The sequence below is a fragment of the Lithobates pipiens genome, unplaced genomic scaffold (genome assembly GCF_037356315.1).
Source record: "Lithobates pipiens isolate NorthernLeopardFrog02 unplaced genomic scaffold, aLitPip1_a1.2 Scaffold_8, whole genome shotgun sequence".
NCBI lineage: Eukaryota > Metazoa > Chordata > Amphibia > Anura > Ranidae > Lithobates > Lithobates pipiens.
Genome location: NW_027507903.1, coordinates 518790564 through 518815921, shown reverse-complemented (window position 1 = coordinate 518815921; position 25358 = coordinate 518790564). Strand labels below are relative to the sequence as shown.

Below are 25358 nucleotides of genomic sequence, written 5' to 3'. Positions count from 1 at the left end.
ACACTCCTAAACCTTGTGGACAGCCTTCCCAGAAGAGTTGAAGCTGTTATAGCTGCAAAGGGTGTGCCAGCTCAATATTGAACCCTACGGTCTAAAACTGGGATACCATTAAAGTTCATATAAAGGTAGGTGTCCCAATACTTTTGACACTATAGTGTGTGTTATAAATTCCACCACAACTGTGTAGTGAATGGGTGTACCCAATGAGAGACAAATTAATGGATTACTTTGATAGAACCTCACACTACACTAATCTGAAGCAAAGACTGCGTGTGGCCATGATAAAACTGGAAGCCTACATACATGAGGGGAGGGATAACTATGTAGTGTATTCCTAAGGTGCACTGCACTTAAGCAGATACGCAGAGGTGTCATCAATAATTAACGGCACCCCCATGCATCAGCACCCATGATACCATTTTTAGCATGCCAAATCGCATGGTACCACAGCATCATGCAATTAGGTTTGGTGCAAAAAAAGAAAAAGAGGGGTAGGGGACTCCTCAACCCCCGCAGGTACAGCAGTTCGTGTTCACAGGGGACTCCTCAACCCTGGCAGGTACAGCAGTTCGTGTTCACAGGGGACTCCTCAACCCTGGCAGGTACAGTAGCTCATTTAAATTTGTGGGCTGCTGTACCCTACAACATGTGTGCGCAAACACATCACCCTAGTGTGAACCAAGACTTATCCTCCAGTTTTCAGGCTGAAAAGAAGGAGCAACGGGCTATACTGCCCGTGTGTTATACAGAAAAGCGAGATCACCCTACACAAATTGTGGCAGATTAAACCGTTCATATAAATGTATTTGAACTCTTTTTGTGGTCAAGAATTTTGCTTAAAGCTGACCATCAATGGATTGAAATTTGGCCGGGTCAGCAGGGATTGGATGAATTTCATTTCATGTATGGGCAGGGTGGTAGTACGGAAGTTGATCAACTGCCCTGTTAGATCTGCACCTTCAGCTACACCCGGCAGCACTGGCCAGTGTATTCTGACAGCATTGTCAGAACAGAATAGCTTAGTGAGGAGGATTCCCCCAACCACGTCGAGTGCGTGGATGGGTGACAGAATCAAGTTCTTTATTTTTTTTTTCATTCAACTCGCTGAGTTGAATGAAAAAAAGAACGACTAATGAATGGGAAACTTTTGAATGAATGTAGTGATGTGCTTTTTATTTGGCTTAAAACACTCAGAGGGGACATGAATGCAGCAGTCACAGATGTAGGAGCCCTTTATGATTGGGAAATAGATAAAATGTAGAGCAATCAGTCTGGAACTGTTAAAGTGGTTGTAAAGGTAAAAGTTTTTTCACCTTAATGCATTCGATGCATTAAAGTGTAAAAACATCTGACAATACCGGCCCCCCCATTATACTTATCTGACCCCTCGAAAGTCCCGTGCTCGTCCCCGGGATCCTCTTCGCCAATCAGCCTGGCCGCTGATTGGTTACAGTGGATGGATTGAAAGCAGCTGCTGTCAATCACATCCAATGATGCGGTGCGCCGGGGGGCGGGGCAGAGTGATACAGCGAGCAGCTATAGCTGCCGGCTGGATCACGGGAGCGCGCCTGCAAGCACGCCACATCATGCGAGGGAGCTCGCATAAAGTTGTGGAGTCCTTGCAGGAGGGAGCCGAGACAGCCACCGAGAAGAGCAGGTTCGGGCCACTCTGTGCAAAATGAGCTGCACAGTGGAGGTAAGTATAACATGTTTGTTATTTAAAAAAAAATAAAAATTTCCTTTACAACCTCTTTAAAGTGGTTGTAAACCCTTACAAACCACTTTGACCTACAGGTAAGCCTAGATTAAGGCTTACCTGTAGGTCCAAGCAATATCTCCTAAACCTACATGGTTTAGGAGATATTTGCCCGAAAATGGGCACCGCTGTCTACGGCGCATGCGCCGTAGACAGCGGCGCGCAGGCGCACTAAACGCGGCAAGTCCAAGAATGGAGCTGCCTAATTTGTCGACTCCCGTGCGCATGCGCGGGAGTGACGTCATCGCGGCTTCGCCGAATGACAGCGGCGGAGCTGCGAGACGCGACTCCCGTGCGCATGCGCGGGAGTGACGTAATCGCGGCTTCGCCGCTGTCATTCGGCGGAGCTGCGAGACACCACCAGCAAGATGGATGCGGCGGACTACAGGGGACAGCGGCGACTTCGCTGGCTCCTGTGTCAGGTAAGTGACACATAATGAGCTACTATGCGATGCATAGTAGTCCATTATGCTTTACCTTTGCAGGGAAAAAAAGAGGAAGTAAACCCATCAGGGTTTACTTCCTCTTTAAAGGGGAGGGCCACCCTGAAAAACAAAAAAATGTTAAAAATTACAAAAAATCTAAAAAAAAAAAAAAATGAAAAAAATTTTTTTTTTTTACTTACCAGAAATGCCTGTTGCTAGGCACTTTATCCTAATCTTCCTCTTCCTCCTCCGCGGAGATCTTCTGTCTTCTCTCTTCGTCGCGGCGTCTTCTGGGTAATGAGTCGCACTGTGTACTGGGAACTGTGTGTTCCAGAACACAGCGCGTCCCATTCAGAAAGCGCTGCGGGACTCGCGCATGCGCAGTAGCTGCGGGACTCGCGCATGCGCAGTAGGAAACGGGCAGTGAAGCCGTAAGGCTCCGCTGCCTGTTTCCCTTACAAGGGATGGCGGCGCCGGGACCCGAGAGCCGAGGGACGGGTCGGCCTCGTTTGGCCGACATCGCGGGCGCCCTGGACAGGTGAGTGTGTTTATTAAGTCAGCAGCTGCAGTGTTTGCAGCTGCTGACTTTTTTTTTTTTTTTTTATAACCGGCCCTCCGCTTTAACTAATAGGAGAGGCCTTCAAACATGGTCTATTCGATACAATAGTCCTGTGTTGCATATATAACCTTTTATGGTAAAGATCTTTCAGTTCAGTGCTTTAATTTGATCTCAGTTACACTACGGCCCTTTCTACCTCACTGTATGTACACAGTTACACATCATTTAACAAATAAAACAATGAATCCGTGTTTCATCCAGGCTGTACATGTTCCTCTGCTGCAGGGATGTAGCAGGTTAACTACAGTGAGAGGGAATGAGATCCTTATGACTCACCCACTGGGTGACAGAAGCACAGAGGAATGCAATAGTTTCATATCTCGGCATGTTAGGAACCAGAATCCACGTGGGCAACAGAAGAGTCACTGAGAGTTTCAGGATCTTAGAAGAACCCACTCAAGGGCGGCATCCAGAACACAAGAAACCACTGTGATACACTTGAATACACAGATGGCAGAGATAAGGAGAATACAGAAAAAAGCTCAATGACAATTACAACTGTGCTTATCTTAGGCTAGCCATACATACATTGAATTTCACCCCTTGTGTGGCCTTGTTGGCAACACCTGGATCAACAAAAGTCATCTGAAAAAATCACCTTTTTGGGAATAGCCTAATGGAAAACAGATACGTGCCATTTAGCATGGATAAGGAATCTGTTAGATTTATTTTGTTTAGCCTGCATGAGAGAAAGCTGCAGTGGCTTGAAAAAGAACCAAAAATGTAAATCTATATTAGTGGGATTGTATGTTATAGACCAGGGGTGCCCAACCAGTGACCTGGGGGCCACATGTGGCCCGCGACCTCCTGCTCTGGGATAGAATAGAAAGAAGACTTATTAAAGGTCAGTTTTTACTAAAATCACAGTGTATATATGGGCATATCTGTTCTGCAGTGGTTACTGGGCTGCTTTCAAACTGATCCACAGGTGCAGAGCAGTTTACCTGCGGGTTACCTGCACTGAGCCATAGACTTCTGTTATTACCTGCGAGTTTGGTGAGCTTTCTGAAAGTGCACGAAACCTGCAGAATATAATAGAAGTCTATTGCAAACTGCAGGAAAGCCAAAGGTACATTGCGTTGCACATGTGGTGCAGGTAAACCGCAGCGCATCAGTGTAAAAGCAGCCTTGGACCCCTTTCACATGGTCAGTCCGACCAATTGGATCCTCCATTCACCTCTAAGTAGTGGCAGACATAAATCGACTCGTGTTCTACCTCCAATACGATCCTCTAAAAAGTATCGTGGGCTGTGTCCGTGTCCGCTCTGCAAATGTAGAGCGGACACGGACATGCCATCCACCCGCTCCACTCATTGTGGCCGGGTTACCAAGTCGCTTAAGTGGCCCTCGCTCTTCAAAAGGTTGGGCACCCGTTATAGACCAACACAAACGTAGCACATAATTGTCAGGTGGAAGGAAAATAATAAATGGTTTTCAAAATGTTTTCCAAATAATGTGAAAAGTGTGGTGTGCATTTGTATTCAGCCCCCTGAGTCAGTACTTTGTAGAACCACGTTTTGCTGTAATTACAGCTACAAGTCTTTTTGGGGATGTCTCTACCAGCTTTGCACATCTAGAGAGTGACATTTTTTCCCATTCTTCTTTGGAAAATAGCTCAAGCTCTGTGAGATTGGATGGCGAGCGTCTGTGAACAGCAATTTTCAAGTCTTGTCACAGATTCTCAATTGGATTTAGGTCTGGGCCATTCAAACACACGAATATGCCACATCACAGTAGGGATGGTGTGTTCAGGATGATGTGCAGTGTTAATTTTCCACCACACATAGCGTTTTACTTTAAGGCCAAAAAGTAAAATTTTGGTCTCATCTGACCAGAGCACCTTCTTCCAGGTTTGCTGTGTCCACCACAGGGCTTCTTGCAAACTGCAAATGGGACTTCTTATGGCTTTCCTCTTGCCACTCTTCCATAAAGGCCAGATTTGTGGAGCGCACAACTTATGCCCTACACACAGTCGGAATTTCCGACGAAAAATGTGTGGCGATCGGATCTTGTCGGAAAATCTGATCGTGTGTGGGCTCCATCGGACTTTTTCCGTCTGAAATTTCAACACACAAAGTTTGAAAGCAGGATGTAAAATTTTCCGACAACAAAATCCGATTGTTTAAATTCCAATCATGTGTACACAATTCCGACGGACAAAGTGCCACGCATGCTCAGAATAAATTACGAGACGAAAGCTATTGGCCCGTTTATAGTCCCGTCATAAGTGTTGTACGTCATTGCGTTCTGAACGATCGGATTTTCCGACAACTTTGTGCGACCGTGTGTATGCAAGACAAGTTTGGGCCAAAATCCTTCGGAAAAAAATCCGACGGATTTTGTTGTCGGAATGTCTGACCGCGTGTACAGGGCATAATAGTTGTCCTGTGGACAGATTCTCCCACCTGAGCTGTGGATCTCTGCAACTCCTCCAGAGTTTCCATGGGCCTCTTGGCTGCTTCTCTGAATAATGCTCTCCTTGCCCGTCCTGTCAGTTTAGGTGGCTGACCATGTCTTGGTAGGTTTGCAGTTGTGCCATAATCTTTCCATTTTCGGATGATGGATTGAATAGTGCTCCATGAGACATTCAAAGTTTGGGATTATTTATTTATTTTTTTCATAACCTAAACTTCTCCACAACTTTATCCCTGACCTGTCTGGTCTGTTCCTTGGTCTACATGATGCTGTTTGTTCACTAAGGCAGGCCATGCATGGCTCAAATTCCCAACAAATTTTCTTTAGAAAATCTTTTCAAACACTTTTTGTTCCAATTTCGCATCATTAGTGGGACACAGCAACAGCCGATCTTCATGCAGCTATCAAATTTTAAAAATTGCACAAGTTTTTGAAAAAAAAAAATTTTCTAATCAATGATGGAAGAAAATTATTTTCTGTTGCAAAATGAGGTGAAATTGAAGGCTTGGTTGGTCAAATTTTGAAAATCAATGGTGGCATCATTGGATCACAAAACGCATGGACTTTGATTTTGAAAATAAAATTTGTTCAGAATTCGACCATGTATGGCCTGCCTTAGGTTCTCTAACGAACCTCTGAGGGCTTCATAGAACAGCTGTATTTATACTGAGATTAAATTAAATTACACTAATTAGGTGACTTCTGAAGGCAATTAGTTCCACTAGATTTTAGTTAGGGGTATCAGAGTAAAGGGGGCTGAATACAAATGCACGCCACATTTTTCACATATTTGTAAAAAAGTTTGAAAACCATTCATCATTTTCCTTTCACAATTATGTGCCACTTTGTGTTGGTCACATAAAATCCCCAAAAAATACATTCACGTTTTTGGTTGTAACATGACAAAATTTTAAGGGGTATGAAAATTTCTCAAGGCACTATATACGGGTATGGTCAGCTGTACTCTGCAAGGAGGGATGCGCCGAAAATTGTCAGCTATATATAGGGTTATCGGCGATTTACTGGTAGAAATAATAAAAAGGTAATGGCCACGAAAAACACGTGTGATTATGACGCAATTTTACTTTGTTTCCGGTGCGGCTTTCATAAGTCATGTGACTCAAATTGCATCAAAAGCGCAACACAGGTGCATTTTTTATATGATGTTTTTGCAACATTTTAAATGCATTTCAAAGCCTCTGCCACTAAACGCTCCTAAAAGCCATTATGCGCATGGACACATAGGCTAACATGGAGGGGCGATTAGAAGCAGGGAAAAAAAAGCCAGATGCCCCCTAGAAGCAGCTGTAAAAGCATCCAATGTGCATAAACTCATCAATTTAACGGTTTCCCAAAATAGTTACATTCAAGGCATGCCCTGAATGAGAGCAATCACAGTTGCTTGTGCTCTCAACCAAACGGCTGGTGTCATAACTGAACACATTTGCAACATGTTTACCTTCCCCCAAAGGAATGCCCATAATTTGGGCTTTGGCCTGGGGGGGATGGAGAGAGGGAGAGATTTTGTTAAAACCAACTAGTGTTTTGATTATGCAGAGCCAAAAAGGTTTACTTCCTGTTCAAAAGCTAACAGGTAAGCAAACCTGTTGCCATGTTCTACGCAAAAGCACATTTCTTTAGCAACGGTGTGCTTTTTTATTAACCACTTCAGCCCCGGAAGAATTGACCCCCTTCCTAACAAGAGCACTTTTTGCAATTTGGCACTGCGTTGCTTTAACTGACAATTGCGCAGTCGTGCGACGTGGATCCCAAACAAAATTGACGTCCTTTTTCCCACAAATAGAGCGTTTTTTGCACTATAAAACAAAAAAGAGCGACAATTAAAAAACAAAAAAAAACGCATTATTTTTTACTTTTTGCTATAATAAATATCCCCAAAAATATATATAAAAAAAATTTTCCCTCAGTTTAGGCCGATACGTATACTTCTACATATTTTTGGTAAAAAAAAAAATCGCAATATGCGATTACTGATTGGCAAAATTTATAGCATTGCAAAATAGGGGATAGTTTATGGCATTTTTATTAATCCATATATTTTTTTAAAAGGCGGCGATCAGGGATTTTTATCGTGACTGCGACATTATGGCGGACACATCGGACATTTTTGACACATTTGTGGGACCATTGTCATTTGTACAGCAATCGGTGCTATACAAATGCACGGATTCCTGTGTAAATGACACTGGCAGTGAAGGGGTTAACCATTAGATGGCAGTGTAGGGGTTAAGTGTGTCCTAGGGGCGTGTTTCTGTGGGGAGACGTGGCTGTGTGACACGTCACTGATCTCTGCTTCGATCACAGGGAGCAGAGATCAGTGACACTGTCACGAGGCAGAATGGGGAGATGCTTGTTTACATTAGCATCTCACGCTCTTCCTCCCCTTGAGGCAATCGCGGGTATCCCCACGGCGATCAAGTCCGCGGGACAGGCGACCCGACTCACGGAGCTTGCCTGCTGGCCGCCTCTTAAACGGCCATGTACAGGTACGCGATTCTGCCTGTATTAGCCCTTCTGCCGACGTATATCGGCGTGAGGTGGTTGACAAGCGGTTAACCACCGGCTGATGCAGATATACATCCGCACTTTGAAGAGGGATATCTTGTTATGGCAGCAGCTAGCTACCATAACCCCGGTAACCTCTTCTTCAGTGAGCGGTCCAGTTTCACATAAAAGTGGTCTCTCCCTGGCAGTTTCACTGCAAGATCACTTTTATCAGCAGCGGGAGAGGGGACCGGACCAGACTTTTTTTCTAAAAAAAATAAATGAAATAAAAAATAAAAAATCGACTGCAGACTCTTGATAGGCCATATTATGTATTTCTTCCACTGGATATGATTTTTTCATATACTTCACATTACATCACACAATGTATCCACCAAGACCCCACATTATGAATTCCTTTTGCTGTCGTTCTCACATCATTGGTATTTGAGCTTTTCTGGGGTGGTTACTTTGATTACTCTGAGCTTTCATCATTTCTAAAAATATGTCAGTATACCCAGAGTTATGTATATAAATGTTAAGGAGGTAAAAATCCATAAAAGACTAGCTGTTGGCTTGTTCCCCGAGCTGGAGGGATGATGCCATTTTCTGGCTTGACAGCATCCTGTTTCCTATCAGACGAAGGAAGTTTTTTGTCTGCGTTCCTCAGCTGTTTTAGAACTCTTGCCGCTGCCCACTCCAGCAGGAAGGATGGCTGGAACAAACATTTCTAGATCCTAAGATGTTTTCTTGTCAGCCTCAATTAAAGCATCCTTCAGTTTCTTGGTCATACTGGGGATGAGGTTCATGTGTTCTTCTGCGCACTTCATCACACAGCTCTCCAACTGAGCCCTGACTTTTGCTTCTTTATTGCCGGAATCAAAGGAGTCCTTAGCTTTGTCATTGCAGTGCATGGTGCACCGACCAAGGCGATCCTAAAGAGAAAATGAGATAGTTATTGTAGAATAATATACAGCATCATTGTATGATGATTAGTGCTTCAAGTAAGCCAGGGGCATTATTCAATCCTGTTTGGGAGACAGAAAACACTTTAAGTGTTACTAAAACCAGGACCCTGCATTCATTATATCTGGTCTCCCACAGTACACAGAACATGGAAATGCAATTATTTTAGTAAATATAAACTGCTAAATATCTTTTCTCATCAGCAGTATATAGCAGTCTTGGGACTTCTATCAGTATCTGGTTAAAGCTTGTAGGAAGAATTTTCATTCTGACTGTCCTATGAGGCTGCATGACCCCTGACCCTCTGTCTGGACAGTGCCGATTGGCCCTGTGCTGATCACATGCACACTCCCAAAAAAAGCAAAAAAAAAAAAACACACTATAGCAATACACACTAAACAGAGTGCCCCCTAAACCTGCACTAAAGGCGAAATGTTAAAGTGACCGCCATTAAAAAAAAAAAAAAACACCCCTGCAAAAATGACAGTAAATTCTCACCTATCCTATCGCCCACAAGATGACATGCACAACAATAAAGACTCTTCAGAATTCAACATTTTAGGAAGTTGTGTGCGTTTATTTTTTTGGGTTCATAGAAATAAAATATGTTAAATTTCTTACAGTTCATTGACTTTTTAACAACTTGCTGACCGGCTCACGCCAATACATGTCAGCAAGGTGGCATGGGTGCTCAAAATCACGCCCTTTAAGAGCCACCAGAGGGCACTCACGTACCCTGCACGGTGGGGTACCTGATTCGCATGCAGGAGTGTAAACACATAAATCCCTGTGGAGAGGAGACATGTCGTTTGTTCCTAGTAAGCAGGAACAGCAAAATGTCTCCTCTCCTACTCATTCCTATCCCCATACAGTTAGAACACAGTGAGGGAACACACATTTAACCCTTTGACTGCCCCCTAGTGTTAAACCCTTCCCTACCAGTGACATTTACAGTTATCAGTGCATTTTTATAGCACTGATCGCTGTATAAATGCCGATGGTGCCAAAAATGTGTCAAAACTGTCCGATCTGTCTGCTGCAATCCCGATATAAAAAAAAAAATAATAATAAAAAAAAAAAAGAAACAAAAAAAAAAAAAAAAAAAACAGATTGCCACTATTACTAATAAAAAAAAAATTATCAAAAATAGAAGAAAAAAATGACAAATCTTACCCATAGTTTGCAGACGCTATAACCTTTGCGCAAGCCAATCAATATACGCTTGTGATTTTTTTTTTTTACCAAGAATCTGTAGAAGAATATATATTGGCCTAAACTGATGAAGAAATTTGTTTTTTTAAAAACATTTTGGGGATATTTATTATAGCAAAAAAAAAAGTAAAAAATATTTTTCCCCCAAATTGTTGCTGTTTTTTTGTTTATAGCGCAAAAAATAAAAAACGCAGAGGTGATCAAATACCACCAAAAGAAAGCTTTATTTGCGAGGAAAAAAAAAGGACGTAAATTTTGTTTGGGTACAGCGTCGCATGACTGCGCAATTGTCAATTAATGTGCCGCAGTGCCGAATCGCAAAAAATGCGCTCCTGCCATTATGAACAACACTGGGAGTCTAAGGAAATACCTGGTACTTCTGGGAAAGGAGGAGCATGTGGCTAACTCCATGAGACAGTGCTGTGGGAACACAGCTGACACAGGGCTTTCTTTGCTCTTACTGGCTGAACACAGCAGGAGGGGAGCAAAAGTAAGATAACAATATGCTGCTGGGAAGGGCTGAATTAAAGTAAACAAAAATGCTTTGCTCTGCATTGGAAAATTAGATTAATTTTAAAGCTGAATTCCAGGTATGGATTTCATTGCATAGTTACATTGGTCAAGCGTGAGCCAACATAAGCATGCATATACCATACCTGTGGGATCACTGTGGACATGAAGAATACCTGTAGTAATTACTGCTGCTACAGGTCCTTTGCAAAATGGCTGTCCTGCTGCATAGTAACCATAGGGTGTCGCTCATTTGACACATGTGCAATTCACAAAATGCCTTGCATTTTTCTCAGTGAATGCAAAGTGTTCTCTAATTGGATGGGGTAGAGATTGTAATATCACCGGCCACTTCACATCCAATTTGAGAAAATTGTGCATGTCTATGAATGATGCATGGGCTGAGGGAGCGCCCCCCTGAAGTCACTTTGCAGCAGGGCCCTTCCCCTGAAAGGTACTAATGCAGCTTTATACTTTTATTAATATATAACATGTTCCTGAATATACAAGACTCTTACCCATTTCCACTATCATCTAGGCTACACTGGAAAGGAACTGCTTGCTGAACTGATCTACATTTCTTTTTTTAAATACTTACTCAACACTCATTGCAAGTCTTCACAGTGATATGAAGCCAATGCATACCGTATAGTGCAGTTCTCATTTAACAGTGGTGATTTGCTGCCATCTGGTGGAATAATGGAAGCACTGCAATATGTTTTTAGACGGTTCTAGGGATAGATACTATATATAGTGCTAAGAAAAGTCTGTAATTTGCAGCACTCACCTGAAACTTCTCCAGCTCAGTGGTGACCAGACTCTGTGCTTGAGCAAGTGGCATGTGGCAGCGCTCTATACAGTTGTGCACATTCTGCATAGAAGCAGCTTCATTATCACAGCACTTAGCGCTACACCGAAACATCTTCCCCTGCAAGATACAGAAAGTTATTTAAACATCATCATGCAGCACTGAATATTCTGTTTTTAAAAATTTTAGATAAAAAGTCTTTAGCAAAGAAACCTCAGTTCAATCCTTTATTAATCACATGTAACAATACAAATAAATATTAAGTAGGAATTATCTCATGTTGGCTGCAAAAGTATATATACCCTTTAAGGTTCAGTCCACCCAATACAAGCAAGAGCTACACCCATGTTCTGAGGTCTACATACCTATACTGACCAATTCACTCTCCTCGTCTGGATTTTTTTATGTAGTAGGGCTGAGGGTGGGTGCAGAAGAGCTGGGAGAATTTAGAAGATTGTAATCCCTATGGTTATTTGTACACCTTAACATCATTGCACAATACTTCCCTGGATTTTATGTGACAAGAAGCCAATGTGCTAAGAAGCCCTGACGGGAAGGATGGTGCCCCCCCAGGATGTAGTACCATTAAAGTCCAGGCCCAAAGGAAGTGGGTTAAATGATGCTGGGCATCACTCAAACCCTACAGAATGGCAACATCTAGTGGCAGAAAGGATTTACCGTGTGGGTCAGCTCTAGCTTGAAGGCTCTGTTTTAACTGTGCATATGTTAACTTTTGCGTGCAACCAGCAGAAATACCTGCATCTGTATTTCTTTATCTGTATTCTGTAATCCCCTGTACAGTTGCACTCATCCCGGGAGGCACATTCCAGGGTCTATATTTACCTCTAATGCCATGCTGATCCCTGGGGCCACAAGGTGGGTGGTGGTGTTTTTTTTTTTTTTTGTTTTTTTTTATTATTGAGTTTTGCTGTGAAGTATTGCTCCATATTTACCAGGAAAACCAGAGCAGATGACAAAATTTCAAGCTAATCAGGAATTAAATATTTACTCAAACATGCCGAACGTTTAACATAAAAGGAAATGTAAAAACACACATGACCTGAATCAACTGTCCAGACATCTGTACACACTTCAAAGGTTCTAGACAGGGGCAAGCGGTCCGATTTACCACATACTGGATCCTGCTCAGAGATGGATGGTTTATCAGGTGGTGACATAGTAGGTGAGGTTGAAAAAAGACACAAGTCCATCAAATCCAACCTATGTGTTTGATTATATGTCAGTATTACATTGCATATTGCTGTCATTCAGGTGCTTATGTAATAGTTTCTTGAAACTATTGATGCTCCCTGCTGATACCACCGCTTGTGGAAGGGAAATCCACATCATTGCCGCTCTTACAGTAAAGAATCCTCTATGTAGTTTAAGGTTAAACCTCTTTTCTTTTAATTTTAATGAGTGGTCACAAGTCTTGTTAAACTCCCTTCTGCGAAAAAGTTTTATCCCTATTGTGGGGTCACCAGTATGGTATTTGTATATTGAAATCATATCCCCTCTCAAGCGACTCTTCTCCAGAGAGAATAAAGTTCAGAGCTCACAATCTTTCCTCATAACTAATATCCTCCAGACCCTTTATTAGCTTTGTTGCCCCTCTTTGTGGTGGTGTATGTAAGCTGGAAGCGAAATTAGATTTTCTTGCCTGCACTAGAATCTCGTACAGGTAAGCCGATACTTACCGACAGGAAGACTCAATGCACTACCACCGTACTCCACGGTAGTTCATTGAGAACTACAAGCCGACAGCCGCTAAGGCTGCTGAGACTTGTGGTTCATTCATACAAAGAACTGTGTGTATGAATGACACAGCCGTGAGGGTGGAGCCTTCCGCAGCTGCACTGCTTTCAAAAACTGGCAGCTAGTATGGGGAACTTCTCCCTGTACTGCTGCCACAGTGGGGGGAGGTCAGCGGGAGGCGACTGCAGCATTGGGAACATATAACATGTTACATACTAAAACATGGGTGGAACATGTAACATGTTTCCAAAGGTTAACTTACCCTTTAAGAACCCTGTTTATTTTTTATTCAAGGCCACATGGTTACAAATGGTAATAAATGGATTCATTTCTGACATGAATGCAAGAAGAATAAAGCAATTCAATACAAATGGGGTGTAGAATTCAAAGAACATTTATATTATACTGCCATCTACAGGATTTTAGGACACTAGCAAACCAGAAAATTGTAAGCCAGTCCCCATAAAACCTCTCATCTACCCAGCATGCCTTTATTTTGTGGGGGGGGGGGGGGGGGAAGAAAAAAAAAAAGTAGGTCTTTGCCATGTTTGTGGATGGTTTGCACAATAAACATGAATGCCTATGACCGAGGTGACAGATGATTTTGCTCTCTACGCCTGATTAAAAAGCACAGACACCTCGGCCTACCTCCTGCACCTGGGGTTCAAGTGGTGCCAAAGAGAAGTTACTTGGAGTGGAGAGTTCCTTCAGTGTGATGCTATTAAAACTGGTCCCAGTTAATCTTGTATTTAGGGGGTTCCTCTGGAGAAAAGGGATGCCAAGGGGTACCAGTACCACAAGCAATTCAACAGTGCCCAAGAATATAGGATTCTCCTGAAGAAGAGAGTGGGAGTCTGAATGGGGTACAACTCCAGAAGCAGTCCCCAGAAATGTTGATCTGATAGGCAAGGTTAGGAAAAGTTTCATTCAAGTATGCAAACAATAAAGCTATGCTGTCCTCACATAAAATTTTTTAAATTAAAGCGTGTTAATAGCTACTTGTCCTGTCACCTATACATTGGATTTTTCATCTCTTGAAGAGCTCTCGCAGCAAAAGAATCTTTGGCATCCGATACCCAACATGCAAAGCAGAGTGTATATGGACCCTTCACTGTGCATTGTGGTACACCCCAGAGGCCCTTAGAGGACACAGGTATCTTTGGCAGGTTATCATTTACAGCCTGGCTTAACCAATTTATGACCACCCACATACTGCGGCAGGGACAACCACTCTATTCTGGATTATGTATCTAGCACGTGATCTGCATGCAGGGGTAGGGAGTGCACTCACGCTGCCCAGGCTGCGCAGCAATTGGCTGCAGCCACTGACTGGTTGCCAGCACCTGACAATTGGCTCCGGTAATTACCAAAAGAGAACCCTGTTTTTGTAAACCCCAAGAACTGCCTACTGGCCATTTTTGGCGATTCCCTCTCATGCTTTGCATCTTATATTTTTTTGCAAATCTTTTACTGTCCTGGAAGGGATTGAGGTCACCCAAACAATCCCAATGGCTGAAACTCCTTAGCCCTTGTACACATGATCGGACATTCCGACGACCAAATCCGTCTGAGTTATTCCGACGGATTAATTCCGGACGAGGTCCGGAAGTGATGTTGCATACACATGGTCGGACTAAGTTGTCGGAAAATCCAATTGTACATAACGTGATGACGTTATTTCGTTATGACGGGACTACGTTCAGGCTAGTAGCCAATAGCTTTGGTCTAGGAATTTAATCTGAGCATGCGTGGCACTTTGTCCGTCGGAGTAGGCTACACATGATCGGAGTATGTCCGATAGGAGCATTTTGTCGGAAAATATTTCCAGCAATTTGGAAAAGTTGGTCCGACGGATATTCCGACGGAAACAGTCCGATGCAGACCACACACAGTCGGAATATCCGACAAAACGCTCCGATATGAAACATTCCGACGGAATCTCCGACCATGTGTACAAGGGCTTACTCTTGTATAGACTCACCTTTGCATTACGTAAGAGAGTCAAAACATTTCAAAACAATTTGGGGTAAATGGATAGCGAGTCCCTTGACACTGACATCTATGTTGCTAAATTAGTTATGATCGTTTGTGTTACTATTTGCCTGGCAGTTATTAATGTTTGATTATACTATACCGCCCACGAGATTACATATTCTTTCTCACCATTAAAAGTTCATAGGAGGTACGTGAGATAGTTGAACAAAGGTTGTTTATTACTTGTTCTTGCCTTTGTACATGTTTTCTTTGGACCAGGCACCATGTTGCCATTGTTTTGTTTGTTTTTTTATGAGTTTTTGTGTCTTTAAAACTCAAAATAAACATATCTTAAAAAATAAAAGTAAAATTTATTTTAAATTTTTTTTTTATTTTATTGGATGTGTTTTATAGCAGAATGTAAAAAATGTTGGGTTTATTCCAAAATTGTCTGCATTTTTTGTTTATAGCGCAAAAAATAAAAACGCGGAGGTGATCAAATACCCCCAATGAAAACTATTTGTGGGAAAATAAAGACAAATTTTATTTGGGCACAGAGTCGCATGACCACACAGTTGTCAGTTAAAGTAACGCAGTGCCATATCCCAAAAAATGGCCTGGTCATGAAGGGGGGTGTACATCTTTCAGAGCTGAAGTGGTTAATCTACCCTATGGTGCAGGAGATAGGTGGGATAGCAGCACCCAACAGAGAATAACTAGGTACCCAGAAGCGGATTAAAGTGAAGTGCATTGTGATCATTATTAGTTGGGGGAGAAGGTCCTGTTAATGGGCTACATTTACACTTGAGCTGAGCATGTTAAGGTGTTTTTTCAAGCATTTGAGTGTTCTTCATTTCAGTGTTTTGAGGTGGGCAATAGAAAACTGTGTAAATGCATCAAATGAAAACCTGTCTACATGTGACATAAGATGAGGATGAATACAGTGTGCAAGTACATAACTTTGCTCTGCTTTCTGGAAAACATGCAGCTGAAATTTTGCATAAAACTTCTAGGCAGGTTTTCCAGGCCACACAGAATGGAGAAGACCGATCACATGGCTGGATCACACTTCTGTTAAAGCGGGAGTAAACAGAGTTTCAAAAAACACTTACATTCCCGGCATGCTGGAAATGCTAACTTTTCACATTGGTTGTGCTCTCAACCAAACTTTCAAACCATCCAATAGCTGGTGTCATAACTGATCACATGTGCAGCATTATGGCAGTTGAAGAATCATTAGAGGCCGAGATGGCAGCTTCCTTGACTGAAAACGATAGAAGGGTTTACTTTCACTTTAAAGAATACAGCTGCAAGCTTCCACAAAGCTTCTAGAGCAAGATATGAAGGTAAAAACAGTGTGAGATCATGCCTGGCTTACATGCCTGCAAGAAATGCAGTAGGCACATAGAACAGGAAAACCAGAATCAAGTACATGGCTGCTGTACATAGAAGTTCTGTATCTTTCTCCTTTATCTGGGGAGCAGTGTAGTCTTTCCACTGGGGCAGCAAGCTTCGTCCAACTTCCTCTGGTGGTTCTTTCCCGGCTCTTATAATGGGGGAATCACTGGGATTGTAGATGCAGAAGTGGCCACAAACGAGAGAAATTAAGGTTTCAGCTTCCAGAATCAGACTCTCCTCCATTCTGAACATGCCTCAACCACTTAAATGTAGCAAATAATCTTGGATATATATTAATATTTCATTCTCTAACGACTGTCTGCCACAATATCGCTGTCCAACTTTAAGTCCCTATTCGCCAGCGTTACTAGTAAAAAAATAAATAAATAAAATATATCCTATAGTTTGTAGACAATATAAAACTTTTTACCAAACATATGTAGCAGAATACATATTTGCCTAAAACTTATTTTATTATTTTTTTTATTGGATATGTTCTAAAAGCAAGTAAAATTTTTCAAATTTTTTTTGTTTATAGCCAAAAAATAAAAAATTGCAGAAGTGATCTAAATACCCCCCCCCCCCCCCAAAAAAAAAGCTCTATTTGTGGGGAAAAAAGGATAAAAATGTTATTTGGGTACAGCGTCACACAATCGCACAACTATCAGTTAAATAAAACAGTGCCGTATCGCAAAAAATGGCCTGGTCACGGAGGAGGGTAAATCTTCTGGAGGTCAAGTGGTTAACTCCTTAGCGCTGACAGTATGCATATATGGGATATTTTTATTTATTTATTAATATTTTACTAGTAATGGTGGCGATCTGCAACTTATAGCAACACTGCAATATTGCAGTGGACAAATAGGAAAATATAACTGACACTTTTTTGGGACCAGTGCTAAAAAAATATCCACTGTCACTGTACTAATGACACCGGCTGGGAAGGAGTTAACAGGGGCGATCAAGGGGTTAAATATGTGCCTAGCCTGTGCTCTCTCACTGTGTGGGAGGTGCTTTGACTCAGGGGAAGGCATTGATACATGTTCCTGCTTTGCAAAAACACGGGATCAATAGCTTACCTTCTGACAGAACAGCAATCTGCCTTGTTTAAGTAAGCAGATTGCCATTCTGCCTGTGTACAATCTGATCAGTGGGTGTCGGCGGACATCGAATCTACGGTACCTGCCGCTGGGCTCCTGTTGTATGTGATAAAACAGGAGCGGTTTTCGGATCCTAAAACCCAGAAGTGGCAGATCATGTACTAGATTTAACACAGAGCGGCCGCCCTACCGCGGTATATGTACGGTGGGCAGTCTGCAAGTGGTTAAGGCCTTTTCCTGGCCATATGACTCCGGTTCACGCTAGGAGGAAGGAGCGTAGCTCTGAAGTGTCAGCAGTGTATGTTCCAGCTTGCTCTACTGAATACCACCGTCCTCCAGTTCACAGAATGATTTCACTCCATGGATGTTTGGCAGTTTCTTGTTTACATGCCTATTGCTAGTGTACTTTTGTGAATACCAAATTTTAAGTTTTTATTAAAGCACTCTTTTAATACTGCACTTAGAGTGGCGCCTCTGTTTCCATTTTCAGTGTTAAAGCGTTAGTAAACTGACGTTTTTTTTCTTAAGCCTGCAAGGCAAAGTTATAATGTGCAAGTATGCATTGCATACTAGCACAATATGTGAAACTTACCTTAAAACAAAGCTCCCTAGCAGCACGTTGTCACCACTTACAGGGCTTCAATCTTTACCCGATCTTCCTTCTGGGTTGACGGGCTTCGTTTCTCTGATGAGAAGAGCCGCGATGGCATCACACCTGTACATGTGTGCGGGAGCCACTGTTCACGGCACAGGGCTCAAGGAATGGCGCGGTATGCGGTTTCTTCAGAGCCCATACACCGGGGAGCTCATCGGCAGCTTCACAAGTAAATATCTCCTTAACGGTGCAAGTGTAGGAGATATTTCCTGTACCTATTAGGTAAGCCTTATTATAGATTTACCTATAAGTAAAAATCATACATGGGAGTTTAAAAAAAAAAAAAACACACACCTTTATCACTTTAACTTTATGTCCTCCTCCTCTAAGCCCTTGTACACACGGTGGGAGATTCCGACGGAATGTGTCCTATCGGACCGTTCTGTCGGATATTCCGACTGTGTGTGGTCTGCATCGGACTGTTTCCGTCGGAATATCCGACGGACCAAGTTTTCCAACTTGCCGGTAAAATTTTCAGACAAAATGCTCCGATCGGACATACTCCGATCATGTGTAGCCTACTCCGACAGACAAAGTGCCACGCATGCTCAGATCAAATTCCTAGACCAAAGCTATTGGCTACTAGCCTGAACGTAGTCCCGTCATAACGAAATAACGTCATCACATTATGTACAATCGGGTTTTCCGACAACTTAGTCCGACCGTGTGTATGCAACATCACTTCCGGACCTCTTCCGGAATTAATCCGTCGGAATTACTCCGACGGATTTGGTTGTCGGAATCTCCGACCGTGTGTACAAGGGCTTACACTTTTGGGAACTTTTAATGTGGGGGGAGTAGGTACCTGGTTTTGACAGGTACCTGCTCCCACGTCCAGTTGGATCATCCAGGCGACTCCACAGGACATTTGCTTCGCCCCCCTTTCCTCCCAGGCCGCAACATTTTGGGAGTCTTTAGAGGTACCAGGAGCCTACGGAACCAGTCACAGAGCTCAGCGTATCTTGTGTATGTGCAGTGTGGAACCGCAATAAGTAACAACCTTCTTCCCACACTAAACATGACTTATCTGGGGACCCGAAGACCAGCAAAGAAGTGGCTCAGGTGAGGACAGCGTGGGCTCCCTGGACAGGTAACTGTCCTTTTAGTAAAAGTCAGCAGCTACAGCATTTGTAGCTGCAGACTGTTAAATTTTTTGCAAACAGGCTGATGATCCTTTTGCTCACTCCTGAGATGGACTTTGGAATTTGTACATATGTGCTATGCTTGTTCCAAGCAAAACAGAAGTGTGGGGGGGGGGGGGGGTTCAGGGGCTCACGGAGGACATTACATGGAGGCAGAAACACACAGCAAGAAACAATTTCATGAAAAACAGATTACAGGACCATTAAGTAGAGGATGTGTATGGATAATCTTTGGAGAATAAGGAAATGATTTCAAGCGGTTGTAAACCTTTTTTATTTTTTACCCTGCAAGGTAAAGCCATATTGTGCTAGTATGCATCGGACAATAGCACATTATGTTAAACTTACCTTAACCCCTTCACGTCGACCATATGCAAATTTGCGTTCATGGCTTGAAGGGGTTATACCGGGATGATGCCTGGTTGCGGTTGGTTTTTTAGCGACAACAACCGATGTGGCTAAAAGCCGATCGCCTGTTATCCTAAAAGAGCGGGAGATGACATTTGTGATTGGCCAAGTTTGGCAATCCGAATACTTTTAAGTGCAAAAGGAGGGATTTGGGGTCTTTTAGACCCCTGATCCCTCCATAAAAAGTACCTGTCACCACAGATTTTTACATTCCTTGTGACAGCAATAAAAGTGATAAGATTTTTTATTTATTTTTTTAAAGTGACAATGTAAAATAAATAAAACAGCTAAGAGAATTTTTATATATTTTTTTACTTAAAGAGCAAAAAAGAACACGCATACATAACTCGCGCCCGCAAATGTAAACAGTCTTAAAATCACACATGAGGTATCGCTGCGATCGCCTGAGAGCAACAATTCTAGTAAAAGACCTCCTCTGTAATGCTAACCTGGTAACCGTTAAATGTTTTTAAAGCGCTGCCTATGGAGATTTTTTAGGTACCATAGTTTGTCCCCATTCCACAAGTGTGCGCAATTTCAAAGCGTGACATTTTAGGTATATATTTACTTGGCGTAACATCATCTTTCACATGGGGAGAACTTCTTAGAAGGATAATATTATTTATCCGGATGTTCCCATTTAGAATACATAAGCCTTTTTTAGCCATGCATGAATAGGAAAAACATCCCCAGATGGAGGAGGTTCTAATGAACCCAATTAGAGGTGGGTTCCTCAAGAGCCTGAGATGCAGGCAGCAAAAAAAGGTTGAACGAACCAATTTAGTAAGGGAGTGCACAAGCAACCTGTCTTGTGATGTTACGCCTTCTATATTAGGATCCTCGGAAGAGGATAAATAAGTATCTTCCAAATCTTTGGGAAGATCCACCTGATCCCCAGCCTCCTGCACCTCAATAAGAGGGTCCTGAGCACTAGATGGGAATCTGCTATGTTTGGCCCCCCTATGGAGAGATATCATAGCATCAATCTTCTTTGCAAATTACAAATGGTAGAAGAGAAAACCTCTTGTGTGATATATACAGTGTCTACCGCAGCTGCAACAACTGTTCCCCCTGACGGCTCAATCTGACCAGCCGCATCCCTCTCAGAGGAGGATGACATTCTTTTGGAAATGGATTCAGTTTATTGTAAAACCGTTGACCCGTTTAGAACCCTTAGAGGAGTTCCTGGTCCCATTACCACTAATAGCCTGAAGCATAAAGCAGAGGCACTACCAGCAAAAGAATGTACACTGCTAGGTTATAGTCCAGCGCTAATAGCTACTATTAATCCTAGCCTGGTAAGGTATAATGTATCAAAGGGAAAAGCCTGTGTCACCGACCTGAAACAAGCCATCCTCCTGCTCTGTCCCTCCACAGCCAGCAGCAGCTGCACACATATAGTGCTTTAACAACTTTCTGCATGTGTGGCCGGCGTCTGACGCCATTAGCCACACCCCCCGTGCGAATTACGCCCCACCCTTTCCTTTCAAAGGAAAGTGTTTTCCCGCACGAGTGGCAAGTTATGAAACAGCAGATGGGGCGGGGGTAAATCCTCCGCTGAGTGGCCAGCGCGGTCTGTCTCCCTTTTTCTTTTTGAAAAAGGAAACTGCTTTGGCATATCAATCCCCCGAAGGGGAGAAAAAAAAATAACATTGGGGGCGCAGGAGGCGAACCATACCCCCCTTTCTTACCGGAGGATCTGCTTGTGGCCGGAGGAGAGGAGAAATGAAGGCTCCCGTGCTGTTTCCAGCATCAGGTATGCGAGTACTGATTCCTGAGAAAATCCCCCTTACCTTTCCTCGCAGCAGGGTTATCTGAGATAAAACCCAATCTTCACTCTTCACGATGGGCTGCGAAACCTTAAGGAACAGGGGAACCTAGAGGTTACCCACAATCCTGGACCTGCGACAGCACCCTGCCAGTAAAAAACTTTATGGCCTTACTACCAAAAAGTACTGGATCCCAGGGTCCAGCTCTCTAACAGAGAAGCGTTTGCAAGCAAAACCTTGTTTCTTCGGACACAAGGCCCGGGTACCATCCAATTAGCCCATGAAAAGGACATCAGAACAGATCCGGTCAGCATGGCTAGCCCCAGCAAGGATTGCTTCCAGTGGAGCTCAGCACAGCACATCTTTACTCGTGACCAAAACTGAGGACTCCCAGTAATGGGAGGGATTACATAGGGAGTACATTTCTTGCCTTAGGGCGTGCCAGTGTCCGTCACCTATCATGGGCCCTATAACCCACATAGAAAGTACTATGGCTGTGTACCCTGATGTAAGAAAGGAAAGTGCTCATTTTAAAGGCTTATATGCAAGTTATTGTCATAAAAAAAGTGTTTGGGGACCCGGGTCCTGCCCTAGGGGACACGTATCAATGCAATTTTTTTTTTTCAAAACAGCTATACTTTCCGGAGCAGTGATTTTTATTTTATTTTTTTAATGCTTAAAGTGAAACAATAAAAATATTGGGGGGGGGGGGGGCTATAGTATGCCTGCAAAGTGGTGCATTTTTCCTGTGGTTAGAACAGTACCACAGCAAAATTACATTTCTAAGGCCCCTTTCACACTGGAGCGGCACGGGCATTGGCGGTAAAGCGCTGCTATTTTTAGCGGCGCTTTACCGTCGTTTTAGCGGCGGTATGCCCCCGCTAGCGGCCGAAAAAGGGTTAAAACCACCCGCAAAGCGCCGCTTTGCAGGAGGTATAGCCGTGCTGCCCCATTGATTTCAACGGGTAGGAGCAGTTTAGGAGCTGTGAATACACCGCTCCAAAGATGCGGCTAGCAGGACTTTTTTACCATCCTGCCAGCGCACCACTCCAGTGTGAAAGCCCTCTGGCTTTCACACTGGAGTGAAAGGGGCTGTTTTTTTCAGGCACTATTTTTAGTGCTGTAGTGCCTGCAAACCGCCTCAGTGTGAAAGGGGCCTAAAGGAAAAATTGTCATTTAAAACTGATCGCGGCTGTAATGAATTGTCGGGTCTCGGCAATATAGATAAAACTATTATCAAGCCCTTTGGGTCTGGTGTGAATATTAAGGGGAACCCCGAACCAAATTTTTAAAAAAATTGCGTGGGGGTCCCCCTAAAATCTATACCGAGCCCTTCAGGTCTGGTATGGATTTTAAGGGGAACCCTGCGGCAAATGAAAAAAAAAATAAAAAAAGGTGTAGGGCTCTCCCCAAAATAGATACCAGACCCTTATCCGAGCACGCAACCTGGCAGCCAACAGGAAAAAGGGGGGGGGTGAGAGAGCGCCCCACCGCTGAGCCATACCAAGCCACATGCCCTCAACATGGGTAGGGTGCTTTGGGGTCTAGCGAGGGCCTCATCCCCACAACCCTTGCCCGGTGGTTGTGGAGGTATGCAAGCGGGGGGGCTTATCAGAAGCTGGAAGCCCCCTTTAACAACGGGACATCCAGATCCTGGCCTCTCCCCCATGTGAATTGGTAATGGGGTACATCGTGTCAAAAATGGTAAAAGACAGCTTGGGACAAGTCCTTTATTAAAAAATAAAAAAAATAAAAATGTTCCGCGATGTACGTTCTTGTCGCCCGACAGACCAAAAAAAAAGCCGCAACCGATCCTCCTCCATGGGATTTTTTCTTCTTTGGACCGTCAGGCGGCGTGAACTTACATCGCAGGACATTTTTTTTTTTAAATAAAGGACTTGACCCAAGCTGTCTCTTGTCTTCTTTTTTACCATTTTTGACACTTTTTTGTGAAATGGTAGGGGTACGATTACCTATTCACACGGGGGGGGGGGGGGGATCTAGGGGTACCCTTGTTAAACCCCTGCCTGCATACCCCCACAACCACAAGGCAAGGGTAGAGGGGATAAGGCCCTTGTCCCCATCAACATGGGGACAAGGTGATTTGGTGTCAGACCCCCAAAACACCCTCCCCATGCTGAGGGCATGTGGCCTGGTATGGTTCGGGGGGGGGCGCTCACGTTCCCCCCTCTTTTCCTGCAGCCTGCCAGGTTGCATGCTCAGATAAGGATCTGCTATGGATTTTGGGGGGACCAAATAATTTTTTTTTGCCACAGGGTTCCCCTTAAAATTCCTTAATATTCATACCAGACCCAAAGGACCTAGTAATGGACTGGGGGGAGGGGGCATGCTTTTCTTTTCAAAGTGTTTTATCTATATTGCTGAGACCCGACAATTCATTACAGCCGCGATCAGTTTTACATGACAATTTTTCCTTTAGAATTGACATTTTGCTGTGGTACTGTTCTAAACACGGGAAAATGCATCACCTTACAGGCATACTATAGACACCCCCCATGCAAAATATTTAAAGAAATATTTACATTTTTATTGTTTCACTTTAAGCATAAAAAAAAAAAAAAAAAAACACTGCTCTTGAAAAAATGGCAGTTTAAAAAAATAATTATTTGCATTGATACATGTCCCCTGGGGCAAGACCCAGGTCCCCGAACACTTTTTATGACAAATACCATGCATATAAGCCTTTACAGTTAGCACTTTTGATTATTCATGTTCGTGTCCCATAGACTTTAAAGTGGTTGTAAACCCATTACAACCACTTTAACCTACAGGTAAGACTAGATTAAGGCTTACCAGTAGGTGCAAGAAATATTTCCCAAACCTAAAAGGTTTAGGAGATATTTGAAGAAATAGCGGCACTGATGTCTACGATGCATGCGCCTTAGACATTGAGCGCAGGTGCACGGAGCCTGCTGTTTCTAACGGCGATCGTGCCGTTTGTGGCGGCACCAGCGCGCATGCGCGGGAGTAAACTCATCGTAGCTCCGGCCAGTCACAGTGCCGGAGCCGCGATACCCGGAAGTCACTCTGGGATAGATGGCGGCATCGGAGGAGGCGAACGAGGGCCGATGCAGGAGCTTTGATCTCAGGTAAGTAATTCATGAGCTAGTATGCATACTAGCTCATTATGCCTTTGTCTTGCAGAGTGTATTTTTTTTTTTCCAGAGACTTTACTTCCTCTAACAGTATTCGTGTATTCTGCCGACTATTTTGCCCGTTTGCATGTTCTGCTGCAAACCGAACAGGAGTGTGTTCGGCTCATCCCTAATATTCACCCATCATGCTTCCGGGTTCATGGACTTCAGCTCTGTGACTGGCGGGAGCCGCGATTACATCACTCCCGCACATGCGCATGGGAGCTGTGGTTTACAGCGTGGAGCTCTAAAGGAATAACACAGCTGGCCGTTCATTCAGAGCGCTTGCGCCTGTAATGTCAGCGGCTGCATGTACAGTAAATACCTCCTAAATGGTACACGTTTAAGAGACATTTACACTACCTATAGGTAAGTCTTATTATAGGGTCACCTATAGGTAAATGTCAGTGATGGAAGTTTACTTCTACTTTAATAAAAAGCAGTCTCCATGGCAGCTCATGGACTCTGGTACCATGTAAACCCAAGCCAGGCCAGGCCCACCTGCATTTTCCTGATGTTCTCCCTCTCCAGGTTCTTCACCATCCCATCCACACCATTTTGTAACCGAGTCTGAGCCTCCTCTGCCATCTCTCAGCTGCAGCACCATGCGCTCCAAGGGCATGAAAGAATCTTCTTCCGCCCTCAGTACGTCATTTCCAGGACATCAGGTAAGCTTTACCCGGGGCGCCATCTTTCTTCTGGGCACGTTGACCTTCTCCTGAAAATGATTAAACTCTAGTAAATAGAAAAGCACAGCTTCCCGATAATGAACAACTGCACTAAGTT

At 43.5% G+C, this 25358-nt stretch overlaps 1 protein-coding gene across 1 annotated transcript; it reads right to left on the bottom strand.

The window, feature by feature from the left end:
• Window positions 1-8035: 8035 nt before the first annotated feature.
• FAM136A (family with sequence similarity 136 member A) lies at window positions 8036-25230 on the bottom strand. The gene is made up of 3 exons (XM_077469450.1): window positions 25074-25230; window positions 11196-11336; window positions 8036-8655 (listed from the first exon to the last, which is right to left on the bottom strand). The coding sequence occupies exons 1-3, from the start codon at window positions 25158-25160 to the stop codon at window positions 8458-8460; spliced, it is 426 nt and encodes a 141-aa protein (XP_077325576.1). The 5' UTR covers window positions 25161-25230; the 3' UTR covers window positions 8036-8457.
• Window positions 25231-25358: the final 128 nt, after the last annotated feature.

Excerpts from the sequence above, each read along its gene's own strand:
- FAM136A (XM_077469450.1), bottom strand. The coding sequence starts at position 25,160 with ATGGCAGAGGAGGCTCAGACTCGGTTACAAAATGGTGTGGATGGGATG. Across the intron at positions 11,337-25,073 it reads AGAACATCAGGAAAATGCAG|GGGAAGATGTTTCGGTGTAG; the intron begins GTGGGCCTGGCC and ends TGTATCTTGCAG. Across the intron at positions 8,656-11,195 it reads CTGAGCTGGAGAAGTTTCAG|GATCGCCTTGGTCGGTGCAC; the intron begins GTGAGTGCTGCA and ends TTTTCTCTTTAG.